The sequence below is a fragment of the Chelonia mydas genome, chromosome 3, assembly GCF_015237465.2.
Source record: "Chelonia mydas isolate rCheMyd1 chromosome 3, rCheMyd1.pri.v2, whole genome shotgun sequence".
NCBI classification, from domain to species: domain Eukaryota; kingdom Metazoa; phylum Chordata; order Testudines; family Cheloniidae; genus Chelonia; species Chelonia mydas.
Window position 1 is genome coordinate 122,702,426 of NC_057851.1, and position 17,064 is coordinate 122,719,489.

At 38.4% G+C, this 17,064-nt stretch overlaps 1 protein-coding gene across 2 annotated transcripts; it reads left to right on the top strand.

The window, feature by feature from the left end:
* Positions 1-2,986: 2,986 nt before the first annotated feature.
* On the top strand, positions 2,987-17,064 carry LOC102942346 (C-C chemokine receptor type 6). Of its 2 annotated transcripts, XM_043543202.1 has the most exons (4): positions 3,072-3,120; positions 9,528-9,628; positions 12,037-12,112; positions 12,780-17,064. In XM_043543202.1, exons 3-4 carry the CDS (start codon positions 12,104-12,106, stop codon positions 13,863-13,865), a joined length of 1,095 nt encoding a protein of 364 aa, XP_043399137.1. In that variant the 5' UTR covers positions 3,072-3,120; positions 9,528-9,628; positions 12,037-12,103; the 3' UTR covers positions 13,866-17,064. The 2 variants fall into 2 exon arrangements, with proteins under 2 accessions (XP_027688979.2, XP_043399137.1); XM_027833178.3 differs by lacking the exon at positions 9,528-9,628 and having other exon boundaries at positions 2,987-3,120.

Genomic DNA, 17,064 nt, shown 5'->3' on the forward strand with positions numbered 1-17,064 from the left:
TGTTGGCTGCCTCTGCTCAACTGGGGCATTCCAAGAACCAGATTTCTTGTAGAAACAGAGTAATACAAAGAAAGCATAACTCTGAGCAGAAATCAGGTCAGTGTATTCAATGTGCTTGGCTAGAAATGTCACCATTTGGGGGTTTAGTTAAATGATGAGAACCTTTGAGAAACTACCAGGGTACTTTTTTCAAGGAGGCATGAAAAACAGACAGAGAAGAAGAAAAAATTAACACAAGGTTCATGCTCTGACTAAACCATCAAAAATGTGGAAATTGTTGTTGTTGTTATTATTATTATTATTTATTTCACATGTAACTCTCCTCTAGTGCCTGAAGTTTGCAGCATTTATGATGTGGAGACTCATTCAATGGACACACCGCTACCCCTGTATTTAGGCATGCTCAGGTGAATTAAAGATGACAATTCAGCAGATTTTCCTTTCTTTAGTCAGTTTAGTTCTGACCATAACAATTATTTTGATACATTGTCATAACATGTTGTTTGTCTTTTCTGCAGAAATGTTTTGGTATTCAAATTTCTGACAAAAAATCAAAATTTTCTGTTGGCAAGTTAGATAAAACTTTTTGTTTTCCTAAAAAATATTTGTGGGAAAATAAAACATTTTTTCACTAACTCCACTGAAAAGTTAATTACAAGTGTGAGGACACATGTACTGTTTCTTTAAATCTGTTTTGGGAAGCCGGGCAGCATGGGAGCTGGAGAAGGTTCTAAACAGAAGTTCTACAGTGAAGAAGATTGAGAGAGAAAAGCTTAAGAAATAATAATGTTTTCCTCATTCTGTCGCTTCTTTGTTCAATGTAGAAGAAAGAGAGACTTTCTGTAATTCTTTATCATTGCCACACAGGTCACTTCCGATTTTCCCACTCATACTGTGTTTGCTTTTGCCTTATTTGTTACCTTCCATGGTAAATGGTGCATGCATTGGTAACAGAATATCACCAATGTGATGAGATTTTGCAATCAGAGTAAAATGTCAAGTATCTCATGAGCTAAGAACAAGAGCTAAGCACAGGGGTCAACCATGCAGTCCCTCTGTCTCACTTTTGCCCCATGTGCAATCACACCCCCATCCACCTCCTGTATCTGAGACCTGCAACTCCCTTTCTCCTCCATCCCCAGAAAAACCCCTGCCGAATAGCTGATGAGGGCTCAGCTTTCTCTGCCTGGCTTGAGACTAGATCAAGTAGATTGAGCTAAAATCTGAGCTAACCCTCAACACTGAAAACCTAGCTCTGTCCCTCTCACTTGCATGGGAATTAGAAATACCCTCTGCTGATCTTATCCTGAAGAAGGAAGAACCCTGTCATAAAAATAAAGGGAAGGGTAACCACCTTTCTGAAATACAGTGCTATAAAATCCTTCCTGGCCAGAGGCAAAACCCTTTCACCTGTAAAGGGTTAAGAAGCTAAGGTAACCTCACTGGCACCTGATCCAAAATGACCAATAAGGGGGCAAGATACTTTCAAATCTGGAGTGGGGGGAGAAAGGGTTTTTGGCTGTCTGTGCAATGCTTTTGCCGGGAACAGATCAGGAATGCAAGCCTTCCAACTCCTGTGAAGTTAGTAAGTAATCTAGCTAGAAAATGTGTTAGATTTTCTTTTGTTTAATGGCTTGTAAAATAAGCTGTGCTGGAGGGAATGTGTATTCCTGTTTTTGTGTCTTTTTGTAACTTAAGGTTTTGCCTAGAGGGATTCTCTATGTTTTGAATCTGATTACTCTGTAAGATATTTACCATCCTGATTTTACAGAGGTGATTCTTTTACCTTTTCTTTAATTAAAATTCTTTTAAGAACCTGATTGCTTTTTCATTGTTCTTAAGATGCAAGGGTTTGGGTCCGTGTTCACCTGTACCAATTGGTGAGGATTATTATCAAGTCTTCCCCAGGAAAGGGAGTGTAGGACTTGGGGGGTGGGGAGAGGGATATTTTGGGGGAAGACGTCTCCAAGTGGTCTCTTTCCCTGTTCTTTGTTTAAAATGCTTGGGAGTGGCAGCATAGGATTCAAGGACAAGGCAAAGTTTGTACCTTGGGGAAGTTTTTAACCTAAGCTGGTAAGAATAAGCTTAGGGGGTCTTTCATGCAGGTCCCCACATCTGTACCCTAGAGTTCAGAGTGCGGAAGGAATCTTGACAAACCCCCAACCCTTCCAGAAGTATGTGTCTGTGAGAGCCATGGATGGATATGGGAAGGGCAAGAGCAGAATGTGTGTGTATGACAGTGAGAGAGAGCGAGCAAGTGAGCAACCTTTACTCAAGGTTGGGAGTAAAAAAAAAAAGAATTTGAGCAATCTGAGAATAAAAGGCAGCAAGTAGGTGGTGGGAGGGCTATTTTGGGTGATGAGAAAAATGTGAGAGAGACTAATGGGGAAAAGACTGAAAGAATACAACAGAACGAGGAAGGAGTGGGATGGAGGGAGAGAGAAAGATGGGAAAACTATGCACTCTAGAAAAATAAGTTTGAGAGGGAAACAGAATAAGGAGATGGACAGAGGAAAAAGGTAAAAATATAACTGTGAGAAAGTACAGTGACAATATGTGTTAACTTGCATATAATAAACTAAATATGACTGTGTATTTTTTAAATTCTGTGCTCTTAAGGAATGACAGGGAGCCCAGAGCCTGTGATGAGTGCCATTTTGTGTATATCTATTTTATAAATCAATATATGTCAATCTAAGTGTAAATGAATTCAAAACATGGGATGGTACAAAGTGGATGACACGTGCTGAAGTTTTCCTAGAGTTGCAAAAAAAAACCCAGGATCATCCCAGATTAAGCCTGTGGGTTTCATCTGCATAACATGCACAGTATTTTTCTTACCTTTTATTTTCTCTTTGTTCAGTTCGTGGTGGCAGACAGCTCACCGGTGGTGAGATTTGACAAACCACAATAACCATATTAGCAAAATGAGAGTAAGTTTCTTTTTGAGCTGAAATATAAGACTGTGTGGGTGCCTCATTTGCATAGCATGCAGATTTTTAGTAAGATGTCTTAAAAAGAAAAAACCCCCTCTCCTTACAACACTTTGAAGAAGTCTGGTATCTGCTCAAACGGCTGTCTGGACTTAATAAATGGGTCAAAAGAAGATGTGCAGTGGTGGTAAGTCAGACTAGCTACCTTAGCCAGTTAAAATTGAGTTAATTCTTCATTTTCAAAGTCTCCTTTTATTGCTGCTAATTGTGTCTATTACAGACTAAAAGTAAAAGCTACACTTTTTAATTAGGGAATATTAGAATACAGAAAAGAATCAGCAATGGTTTGTATAGTGTCCAAGCTGAACATCTGATCAGTCTACTTAGTGGGCAATAACCATCCCTCTTATTTTACCTAAATGTGTTTAGGGCTCAGATTGTAAATCTGTTATCTTCTCAAATAAATGTGTTAGTCTCTAAGGTGTCACAAGTCCTCCTTTTCTTTTTGTGAATACAGACTAACACGGCTGCTACTCTGAAACTTTTCTTCTTCTGACTTCTTATCTCCACCACTGTCACCGATTCCTTGTGTGGCTTTGGGAAAGTCATGGAACTACTGTGGGTCTGTTTTTCTGTTCGTAGCACAATGATGATGATAATACTTAATTACCTCTCAAGGTAGTTATATCATTGCTTTGTAAATGCTTAGAATGTCAGCCAGGACCTCATAGGGACGATTAAGCCCATTACTAGCAGCAGAATTCTTCATTTGGAAGTGAGCATCTGGACTGAAAACTAGCACATTTATTGAGTTATGTATCCAGGTTAGAAGAATATAAATCATTACCATATCCTGCTTACTTTACTCATGTGAGTAATCCCACTGAAGCTGATCAGACTACTCATACCAGTGAGGTGAGCTGGAGTTGGCTTTGTGTAATGAAGTCGGCTCTGAAAGAATTACAATCACCTTTTCATTCCCAAAGCTGTCAAAAGTTTTCTCATGGCAAGAAAGAAATGTTAAAGGCCCTGATCCTGCAATGCACTCTGTGAGCCAGATGTCTGCCCGGGTGTGGCTCATGGCAGGACTGGGGCCAAATTTTAATGTGGAAAGCAAGATTGTTATGAATCAAGGGATCTGCTTTAGATATTAAGAGAAACTGCTTTTCTCTTTAGTAAGTTCCTTGAAGACATGCTTTCACCCATAATAAAGACATGGTATAAATAACTGTCTGTAACTCCGTTTACAAATGCCTTGTAACAGGCAACAGAATTTCTTATTCAGGATTTTTAAAATATTTTATAATAATTTATTAGAAACAAAATAATTTCTATCAGCATTATGAAAACATTTGCACATGCTCCTTTTATATAAAGTGTTAGTGAGTGAGGAGGTTATATGCTATAGTTTGATACTTCAGAAGCAAAATAATTTGAAATAAAACTAGTATTTATACCTCCAGAACAGTCCAGAAACCGCATTATAAGCCTGATCCAAAGTCCACTGAAATTACTGAAAGGCTTCTATTGACTTCCGTGAGTTTTGGATCAGACCCTTTGGAAATGCAAGTATTCACTAGACAGCAAAACAGAATAAACAATCTAAAGAAAAAGTATTAGCAAATATGATCTTAAGGAAAAGCTTTTTTTTAACCAAGCTGCGTAATTTTTTGATTGTAATAACTGCAGGTTTCATTTGTTCTTAATAAAACAAGTTCAACAGCTGTTAAAACAGGCTTTTGGGGACCTAATTTACTTACAAGATTGTGAGAGTTTAATGATGAGTGCATTTTTATACATCATAAAACAAATACATTATATAGAGTAGATTATTGTATCTACAATTTATTTTTGTTTGCAATAAGTCGAAAGCACCCATCTACAAGTTCTGGGTACCCTGCCAGTTATCTAAACATACAAAACAAAAATGAAATATGCTCAGCTCATGAGTTCTATCTACCACACCATTAACACGTGCTTAAGTACTATTCCTCGTCAGACACTGGACAGTATCTCACTCCATCCACCCCTCTTCAAAAGCCAGATGAAACAAATGGGCCCTGACGCATGCCATGAAAGTCACTAAATCAGACTATTTCAGAGCCCTGGAGCCCTTCGGAATTCTGTTCGCCTGTTAGCCACCTTCTCTGTTATATCAAGGGTGAACTCACATCAGTACCTATACCGACCACAACTGTGGCAGTGTTTCACAGCAAGAGAGACTGTCACTCAGCTGGACTGACTCTCGATCATTTAGGGCTATCTCATTTAAAACCAGCATTGTTAAACCTATCGGTGAGCTCACAAGTAACCAGTGCAGATACCATTACACAGGCGTTACGTGCTTTCTGAAGGACACTGTACTTACAAACCAAGCAGCCACCTGCTGCACCAGGTTGCAGCTTACAAACGGTTTTAAGATGTAGTCTCATGTGAAGCGCACTGCAGTAATCTAACCTGGAAGTGACAAAGGCCTGGATAGTGGGAGCACACTTCCATACCGTCACAGCTGTCAAGCCAGGCATAGATGGTAAAATACCTTTGGAACCGCTGCTCCCACCCGATTTTCTAACTGCAGCTGTTGGCCTAACAAAGCCCTATGTTATAAGCTCAGGTGACTAAAGGCAATTGAACTTAGAAGCAGATATAATCTCTGCCACTTTTTGCAGTTGTTTCTCCCAGCCTACCAACATCACCTCTGTCTTGGCTGAGCCTCAATCCAGACATCTTTCTCTCTTCCATGCCTCAATCTCCACTAGACACTGGGTCAGTCTCTCAACTGTTTTATGACTTTAATAATCTGCCACAGGCCTATCCAAATGGAACTTTGGGTTAGGCAATACAGTGACAAGCATCTAAATTCATCCCCCAAATGATTCCGTTGAAGTCAATAGAGTCAAATCACAAACTAATTTCACCCCTTTTTTGTTCAACATGCATATTCACACACCAAAAACTGAAGGAAATTTTTTATTAGGTCTGTCAATTAATCGCAGTTAACTCACACAATTAACTCAAAAAAATTAATTGTGATTAAAAAATTAATTGCGATTAATCGCACTTATAACAATAGAATACCAATTGAAATTTATTAAATATTTTTGAATGTTCTTCTACATTTTCAATATTGATTTCAATTACAACACAGAATACAAAGTGCACAGTGCTCACTTTGTATTATTATTTTGATTACAAATATATGCACTGTAAAAATAATAAACAAAAGAAATAGTATTTTTCAATTCACCTCATACAAGTACTGAAGTGCAATCTCTTTATCATGAAAGTGTAACTTACAAATGCAAATTTTTTTTTGGTTACATAACTGCACTCAGAAACAAAACAGGGTAAATTTTAGAGCCTACAAGTCCACTCAGTCCTACTTATTATTCTGCCAATTGTTAAGACAAACAAGTTCATTTACATTTACGGGACATACTGCTGCCTGCTTCTATTTACAGTGTCACCTAAAAGCGAGAACAAGTGTTTGCATGGCACTTTTGTAGCCAGTGTTGCAAGGTATTTACATGCCAAATATGTTAAACATTCATATGTCCTCTGGAATGGTGGTTGAAGCATTAAGGAACATATGAAACTTTATTGCACCTGGCACATAAATATCTTGTGACATCGGCTACAACAATGCCATGTAAATGCTTGTTCTTGCTTTCAGGTGACATTGTAAACAAAGAGCGGGCAGCATTATTTCCTGCAAACGTAAACAAATTTGCTTGTCTGAGCGATTGGCTGAACAAAAAGTAGGACTGAGAGGACTTGTAGGCTCTAAAGTTTTACATTGTTTTGTTTTTGAATGTAGTTATTTTTTGTACGTAATTCTACATTTGTAAGTTCAACTTTCATGATAGATTGCACTGCAGTACTTGTGTTAGGTGAACTGCAAAATACTATTTTTTATTTTTACAGTGCATTTATAATAAAAGATAAACATAAAGTCAGTACTGTATACTTTGTATTCTGTGTTGTAATTGAAATTAATATATTTGAAAATGTAGTAAACATCCAAAAATATTTAAAATAAATGGTATTCTATTGTTTAACAGCATGATTAATCACCATTAATTTTTTTAAGTGCTTGACAGCCCTATTTTTTATCAGTAATAATGAAAATGTGTGCGTGCATATCTAGGGGAAAAAACTCTATTTCACTTGAAGGCTAATAAGAGAGTATTTGTGCTTGTGTCAGTAATGTTAGCAAAGGATTGGATTCTATCACATAATTCCAGTCAGGGCCTTTCATGCTGATATATGGAGAAAGGGACCTTAGAAACAGATCTAAGATAGGAGGGGTAGCTCAGTGGTTTGAGCATTGGCCTGCAAAACCCAGGGTTGTGAGTTCAATCCTTGAGGGGGCCATTTAGGGATCTGGGGCAAAAATTTGGGATTGGTCCTGCTTTGAGCAGGGGGTTGGACTAGATGATCTTCTGAGGTCCCTTCCAACCCTGATATTCTATGATTCTATGAGAGAAGTTAACTGTAAATTATTATTGACTTTTGACATAATAGTTTGATCAGTTATTTAATGTTTGACACCATGCAATGTGTTTGATTCTGTGGGTTTGTCCTGTAGACAGCAGCCTGGCATCTATAAAATTATTCCAGTCAAAGAAACTCAGGTAGGGAAAAAGAAAAGGAGGACTTGTGGCACCTTAGAGACTAACCAATTTATTTGAGCATGAGCTTTCGTGAGCTACAGCTCACTTCATCGCATGCATGCTGTGGAAATCGCACAAGACATTTTATACACAGACACCATGAAACAATGCCTCCTCCCACCCCACTCTCCTGCTGGTAATAGCTTATCTAAAGTGATCATCAAGTTGGGCCATTTCCAGCACAAATCCAGGTTTTCTCACTCCCCCACCCCCATACTCACACAAACTCACTCTCCTGCTGGTAATAGCTCATCCGAAGTGACCACTCCCCCTACAATGTGCATGATAATCAAGGTGGGCCATTTCCAGCACAAATCCAGGTTTTCTCCAAATCCAGGTAGGGGGAGTGGTCACTTCGGATGAGCTATTACCAGCAGGAGAGTGAGTTTGTGTGAGTATGGGGGTGGGGGAGTGAGAAAACCTGGATTTGTGCTGGAAATGGCCCACTTTGATTTTCATGCAGGTTGTAGGGAGAGTGGTCACTTTGGATAGGCTATTACCAGCAGGAGAGTGAGTTTGTGTGTGTGGTTTTTGGAGGGGGGTGAGAGAACCTGGATTTCTGCAGGAAATGGCCCACATTGATTATCATATGCATTGTGAAGACAGTGGTCACTTTGGATGGGCTATTACCAGCAAGAGAGTGAGTTTGTTTGTGGGAGGGCGGAGGGTGAGAAAACCTGGATTTGTGCTGGAAATGGCCCAACTTGATGATCACTTTAGAGAAGCTATTACCAGCAGGAGAGTGGGGTGGGAGGAGGCATTGTTTCATGGTGTCTGTGTATAAAATGTCTTGTGCGATTTCCACAGCATGCATGCGATGAAGTGAGCTGTAGCTCACGAAAGCTCATGCTCAAATAAATTGGTTAGTCTCTAAGGTGCCACAAGTCCTCCTTTTCTTTTTGCGAATACAGACTAACACAGCTGTTACTCTGAAACCTGTCAGGTAGGGAACCAACTTTATTGCTGTATGTTCAACTTCCAAAAAGAACTGTCACACCCAATATCTAGCATTTCTCCAAGATCTAGCCTCCTATTGATTTAAACAAAATTTGTAAGGCCCACTGAAATAGCGTCATCTGGTGAAATCCAATAATATTACAAACTATGACAACTTTACACTCAGGACATTGAGTAAATCATTCATATTTGAGCGATTTATTTTTTGTTTAATTTCGTGTTACTGCAAACATTTGAATGAACATAAATGAATAATAAAATGCATGGAAATAAACACGGATATTATCCAGAATTCATACAACATAAAATCAAATCCTTCCAAGGCTAATTAGAACAAATGTTAACATTGTGCCTGAGCTATGACTATATAACTAGCAAAAGTGTGCACAAAAATAGGCGACAAAGATTTTCCTGTTTTGTCTGTGCAAGTGCACATTTTGCTTGAGTACAATTCAGGTACATCATTTGGAAAATTTAGAACCCAATATATAGTCAGATCTTGTGTACTTCAGAACATAGTTACTGTTCAGTTAAGTAACTAAGGTGGGCCCTGATCCTACAAACACTTCGATGTGTTTAACTTTATAGCCACTGCCAGTAACTCCATTGACTTCAGTTGGCCTCCCTGATGCATAAAGTTAAGCGCTTATTTGCTTAATTTTTTGCAGGATAGAGGCCATAATTCATGATATGTTCCAAGCACAATGAAACCATTTAATTAGATACAAGCCTATTCTCCATAGTTCCAATGCTAATAGGACCATTTAATAAAAACTATCAAAATTTTAATAGTGTCTTAATGCCTGAACAAGTAACATCCAGTTCTGTCATCTACAATACACCTACAGCTGAATCTCTGCCCTTACATGCACAACAGATTATTGTTGTTGCATGTTAGGAGGAAGTGGTGATCATTGAATTTAATCTGTACTTATAATAATGCTGCTATTTCTTGTTTCTCGAGTTCCTAATATTCGAGCGCATTTTTACTGAAGTTGAGGGTGAACCCATCAGAACAGAATACCTACTTCCTTTTTGCCTGGCGCATTCTTCTGTGAGTAATTGGTGAGTAATAAAATAAAACAAGGCTGTGCAAATATTTGAAAGGGACTCTGACCAAATCTGTTTAATCCATGCATCTGCAAAGTGTAAGAAGTGGAGCTGTGATGATTTTTAGCAATATTTGGAGGTTACTTACTGATTTAATTGAAGTATCTGAAATCTTCTTATCTTTCAGAAATCTATCTTCGTTACCCATGCTTATCATTTATCCACCCCATAAGACTCTTCTGTCTATATTGTTATAATTCCAGGTTATTCACTTGTTTACCTTTGCATCACATTAGTACTTTTGACAACTCATGTATTCGTTGATAGTGAAATGAAATATACTGAGGTACATGCACTGGAAAAATGGCATGTTGCTGGGTTTGTATTACATATAGCATATAGACAGTGTGTGTGATATATATAAGCACTATTAAAGAACTTATGTTTTTAGTGGATCAATATGAAAATGTACCCCTGATAATTACTTAATACAGTATAGAAAAATAGAGCCAGAAGCAGGCACACTAACCAATTACTATTATTAGTAACAAATTTTTGGTCTGAATTAGCTCCTATTGTAGTCAGCATGAAGTGTGGCAAGCCTTCGGACTCAGGATTAAATACTGCAGTCCTTATTCACCCCATTTAAAATGGGGCTTAAATTCTGTATCCTCACCAAACTGACAGAATTTACTTTTTATAATTTATGAGAGTTTTTCAAGTAAATCTGTTAATTCATTTGAGTTATAAACTTTTTTATATCACCACTTCTGATTTTTTGCTGCGGAGGGAGGGCTGAATCTAATCTTTAGGGTCCTTGGAGTTTGAGAATTGAGAACAGACTCACTTGCAGATTATTCCAAAATCTAAGGCATGGGTTATTTTTTTAAATTGATGTGTATGGTCTGTAAATACTTTGAGCCATAACTATTTCTATTTACTCTGCATGCAATTTTTCAATTTATTTGTTGTTAAATGCATTTTACAACTACTGTGGCAAATAATTGATTTCACAATGATTCATTGTGACAGAGTGTGTGGTTTTAATATATAATTGCAAGGTAAATCACCTCGGGAGAAACTGACAGAGATAGCATTGTCTTACATCTAGTTAATTCAAGGCTACATTGGCTGAACTATAAGCAAGGACTCAGGTACAGCCTGTCTCCTGCATCTTGGTAAAACCATAGGAAGGAGCAGCTGTCCTGCATGCGAGTGCTGATAGCTTACAACAAACAAGAAAATCAGCTGGGACAATGGAGATTGGACAGTGGACAAATGACAATGGCTGGATGGAGACAGAAAGTGCATACTCAAGACTTAAAGGAGTAGCTAGAGACTGTGCGAGGGTCTTGAGAGTGGAGCTGGCCAGGAAGCAGAGTTGGGGAAACAGTAGAGCCTGTTAAACAATCACATCTGCTTGGTTTGAAACTTTATACTTCCAAGAAAGAGCTTTAAATAGTATTCAAGCTTCCTCCACCAGGTGCTCAAATCTCTTCAGGCTTCCAGGCTACTGCAGCTTCACAACTAAAACTTTGAGAAGCAGGCAAAGGAAGTTGGAGCACTGGTTAAAGCTTTCTCTAATGGGCGTGCCAAGTCTGAAACAGAGAAGACCATCTCCTCGGTCCCACACACAGACTAGCGTCTCTCTCCAGCCCCTTGACAAATGCGTCTGCAGTCCCCACAGCTCCATATGCAAAATTTTTTAAACCCAAATAATTCCTATACAAAAGAGTTTGTTAAATTAGAGTTAAGGTGTTTCCTCACAATAATGCAAATACTGAAAATCAAAGAAATCGTAAGTTACGGCAGAATTCACACAACTAATACCAGTCTCCAAGTGTTAGTCCACTACCGCTCTTCCTCACCAACACAAACACACTCAATTTCAGTTCAACAGTACTATCACCTTCAACTACAGCTGACCAGAGAACAATTCTGTTTCGCGGCAACCTGCTGAGGTGTTGAAATTAGTTTTTGTTCTGCACTGGCATGAAAGCAAAACCTTTCAAACATTTTCACAAACATCAAGGGAGAGTGCATGGGTCGGGCACTGGCCTGTGGTGGGGGAGACCCCAGCTTCAAGTCTCTGCTCCACCTGATTCACAGCAGAGTTTTTTTCCTCCCAGATCACTCTGAATCTGGCAGAGCAGGAACTTGAACCTGAGTCTCCTACACCACAGGCCAATGCCCTAACCACCAGACTCCAGAATACTGTACCAGACTCACTTTACCCTGCCTCAAAAAATTTCCTACCTTTTTTCAATGAAGACTTCATCAAAACTGGAACATCTCAATGAAAACAATATATTTTGATGAATTTTGTTAGTCTTGGTTTTCTCTGTTGCCGCATATTTCTTGTTTTGCTCTCTTGACACTTCCTGTTTTCCTCTCCTGATCCAATCCACTTCCCTCCTGCACAGGGACTCAAGAGGACACCAGAACTGTCCTCACCATTTCTTTTCTCATCAGAGGAAGCACGTCACGAAAATGAGTGGGGTAAGCAGTGTATTAGTGAAGTGTATTAATATACCAATGAAACAATTGATTTGGAAGTGGGAGTTCTATGAAGTGCTGGACAAATTGTCATGACCTTGGGAGTGATTGGCTAATAAGAGTTTTATTTGTGATGATGTGATGTTTCATAGACTGTGTTGTCACTGGATATCCTGCTGAAGTTTTTGTACGGAGTTCTGTGCACTATTCCAGAAGATTATTGCCATCTCTTACAGTTCAGTTACAATTTTATTACGCTCATTAGCCACCATATTTCCAGAAACTCAACAAACAATACTCCAAGGAGCACAGCACTAATTTGAATGCTAGAAAGAATGCTGATATTTCATTGGCTAAAGCACAAGAAAAACAACAAATACACTATGCTAGAAGAAAGACTTGTAAATATGGGAAAACAACATTCAAGGTTAGGGACCGTGTTATGTAAATGGTGGAGTCTTTTTAACTTGAAGTCTTTAAACCATGATTTGAGGACTTCAGTAACTCAGCCAGTAGTTAGGGGTCTATTACAGGAGTGGGTGGATGTATCTAAAAGCAGAATTTGATCCTTTATGTCTCATACCATCAATTCTCCATTGTTTACGCAATAGAGAGAACTTGCAGAAATGAGCACTAATGTTTACGCTAACTGGCTGTATTGTTTTTGCAGGTAGAACCCAACTACACAGAATATCCAGACTACACATTTGATTATGATAAAATTACATCACCATGTGACAAGGGGGAAGTCAGAAACTTCACAAAAGTATTTTTGCCAATTGCATACTCAATTATGTGTGTCTTGGGCTTAGTGGGTAACATCTTTGTAGTGATGACCTTTGCTTTATATAAAAAAACCAAGTCTATGACCGATATATACCTCTTCAACATGGCCATAGCAGACATATTGTTTGTTCTCACTCTTCCATTCTGGGCAGTAAATTATGCTGCTGAAAAATGGATCTTTGGTGACTTCATGTGCAAAATTACCAGAGGTATTTATGCAATCAACTTCAATTGTGGTATGCTGCTCTTGGCCTTTATCAGTATGGACCGATACATTGCTATTGTACAGGCAACAAAGTCATTTAAACTTCGGGCTAGAACGCTAGCATACAGTAGACTGATCTGTTTGGTTGTATGGGTATCGTCAATTTTAATTTCCAGTTCCACTTTCATGTTCAGTCAAAGCTACAGCCACGCCGTCAATGAAACAGAAAAGATTTGTGAACACAGATCCAATACAGAGACCAAAGGCACTGTGTTGAAATTATTGCTGCTGGGTATGCAACTTGCATTTGGATTTTTTATCCCTCTGCTGTTTATGGTATTTTGCTATGCATTCATTGTCAAAACCTTGGTGAAAGCTCAGAATTCCAAAAGAAACAAAGCAATATGTCTGATTATATTAATTGTCATTGTTTTCCTGGTTTGTCAAGTACCATATAACATGGTTCTTCTTGTGACTGCCATAAATATGGGTAAATTAAATAAAAAGTGTGATAGTGAAAAGCAAATAGCGTTTGCAAGGTACATTACAGAAACCCTGGCCTTCTTCCATTGTTGTTTGAACCCAGTGCTCTACGCATTTATTGGGGTGAAATTTAGAAGTTACTTTGTGAATATGATGAAGGATCTGTGGTGCCTGAGATACAAGAAATACAAGACCAAGAGTTCAAAGATAAGTTCTGATACCTATCACTCAAGGCAGACAAGTGAAATTATGAGTGACAATGTGTCATCCTTTACTATGTAATATGACTTCAACATTATTACGAAGGAGTTTTGATTATATTCATCCAACAATGCAAACCAATCTCATTATTCATGTCACAGCCAGTGATTTTGACTTTCCGACACCCTAAATAGTAGTTTCTATGATCTGCAGCTCCCTCCATCAAAACAATTAACATAAACAGAAGAATAACACGACTATGGAAAACTTGTATTAATCACTGTCTAGCTAATGTTTATGCTGTTTTCAAATACAGGCACTTAAAATCCTCCAGAGAGCTAAATTTATCAAGCAACTTCCTTGATTCTAATGAAAAATTGCAAGTTTGTTTTGAACATGGCCTTGGTATTTTGGTTTTAAATCAGGGCTCAACTCAGTATCTCATATCATAACAACAATTTTAATAGAATAACAACAATTTTAAAAGAATCAGAGAGGCAAATTCACCACCAACCCAACTCCATTTATACTTATGTTATTATTAATTATTTATATTGCAGTAATGTCTCGAGGTCCTGACTAAGACTGGGACCCCTTTCTGCTAGCATTGTACGTACACATAGTAAGAGACAGTCCCCGCACCAACGAGCTTGCATACTGAATAGCCAAGACAGAGAATGGGAAGGGACATGATCAAGCCCACATAGTAGGGCTGTGGAAGAATGGTCTCCTGAGTCCCCGGGCAGTGCAGTGCCCTAACTACTGACTGCTGCCTCCCTATATAATCGTGTCTTCTTATGTCAGCACTGAATTGTCCAGAGCCAATACTACCATGGCTACTGAAGGGACTAGTTTGTTTTTTTAAAACTACACACTGAAAGGTTTGGGAACATCTCCTCAGTTTTTATCATCTGTGGAACAGAAAATAAGGTTTATTTGAGAAGAGATATTTTCCTGATTTGGCAGTGGAACTTCAGGTTTTCGACTCTCCGAAACTGACCATTTTGTAAATTTGTCCTTGCGAAAAGCCAAAACACCACTCTGAATATTTTTCTGTTTTCTTTATTAAATGAAATTTTAAATTCACATGAGTGATTTCTGTTTTTCAATGAAGATGGCCTAACAGGGCAGTATTTGGCTCACTTGATACTCTGGTATTTTATTTTATTTTATTTTATTGGACAAACGACATGGAGAAAAATCCTGAAGTTGTTTCTCAGTCCTGATTAGTCATTAAAATTCCTGTTGGGCTCAATTGTGCTACCTGCTAAACTGATGCAAATCTGGACTAACTCCACAGACTTCAGAAATTACTCTGATATGATTGAGAGCAGAATTTGGTTCATTGACTGCAATGTAAAGTCTGCCAGAGTTAATACTGAGTAAGGACTTCAGTATTTGACCCGTTATGAATAAACCTTCAATACTTATACAATAAACTGTAAAATTATTAGTCAGTGCTGGAGACATACAGTGCAACCTAATCATGATCCAGCATAAAACGGGGATACATCTGTTATGCAATTTAGCTATTTCTCACCTTTTATATTTACACAAGTTTTCAGCAATAAAGATTCAGGATGAAACTTAACGGATTTTTAAGTTATGCACAACACTCAGGAAAATATGTAAATAACACAGCTACTTAAAATGGTTGTTACAGTTTCTTTAATACTTCTGTTTAGTTAATTAAAAGTTCTGTTTGTTATGGGAGCTCATAAAATTGTAACAGCGGTCAGAAGAGAATAAGAGAAGAAGTCCCACCCCTTCATAAATGGGATTGGTAGGAGAATATTCTAGACAGGAGCTTGGAATCTTGGAGGGAATGATTTTGGTTCTGAAGTGTAGCAAGCAAGCAATTTCAGTCTGAAATGGAGTGTGGGGGGGAAGGAGTAGAAAGGAGCAAAAGCAGCTGCTTTGCTTCAATCTCTACAAGCACAGCTTCTTTGCAGAACAGCTGAAATGTGGGGAAGTGGCTAGCTAGGTCCCGACAGGTGTCTGGGGAATAGTTTCTGCATGTGGACTGTTCCCTTCTCAGATCAGTATAAGTTCTGGCTTTGGCAGAGTAACTACCCTCGCATGATTCTAACTGGCTGCAGAAGGGGGAAGCAGGCTGGAGCCAGCAAAGTGCCTGCCAGGGGCAGCATGTCAGGGCCAAGAGCTGTGCTGCTGGTGCTGATGGAGTACTGAGGGAGAGCACAGGTGGGACATGCTACATGGGGACTGTTCACATTGGAGCAATTTATCGACGTTTGTAAAGTAGTTTGAGATTTTCAGATATAAATGTTAAATCTATTTTTTTCATAAGAACGGCCATATTTCAGACCAAACGTCCATCTAGCCCAGTATCCTGTCTTCCGACAGTGGCCAGTGCCAGGCGCCCCAGAGGGAATGAACAGAACAGGTAATCAAGTGATCCAACTCCTGTCGCTCATTCCCAGCTTCTGGCAAACAGAGGGTAGGGACACCATTCCTGCCCATCCTGGCTAATAGCCATTGATGGACCTATCCTCCATGAACTTACCTACTTCTTTTTTTTTAACCCTGTTATGGTCTTGGCCTTCACAACATCCTCTGGCAAGGAGTTCCACCGGTTGACCGTGCACTGTGTGAAAAAATACTTCCTTTTATTTGTTTTAAACCTGCTGCCTATTAATTTCATTTGGTGACCCCTAGTTCTTGTGTTATGAGAAGCAGTAAACAACACTTCCTTATCTACTTTCTCTACACCAGTCATGATTTTACAGACACCAGTCTGAATTTTCTGACACTCTCTTCAAATTTAGAAATTAGATATGGCTTTTATTGTTAATTAACTGTAAATTATACAAACACGATACAAAAATACATATATATTAATACATATATTTACTCATATATAGCAAAGCATTCTTACTAGTAGACATTCCAGCAAATAAAACTTTGATAACTGATTGGCAGAAAAATAATACAGTTCCGTCTTCATTATCCTAACGTTAAATAACTGAAACAGGGTCACTTGATTACATTGAAAATTCCTTATTCATCTTAAAAACTCTGTTATAGAGCCTATTCAATGTTTTCTCCTTCCCTTATCATTAGATACAAGACTCTGAAGTGTGTTTTGCTGTTTTATAGTAGAAAATAGTATTTAAAATGTGTATAATATTACTTCTATGATTTTTGCAAATGAACCTGCAACTGTAACAGATTTCCTAGGTAGCGTTTGAAAAACCTGTATAAATAAGATATGCTTATTATAGTTTATATTCTGTGTATATTAAAAAAGATAAACTCCTTA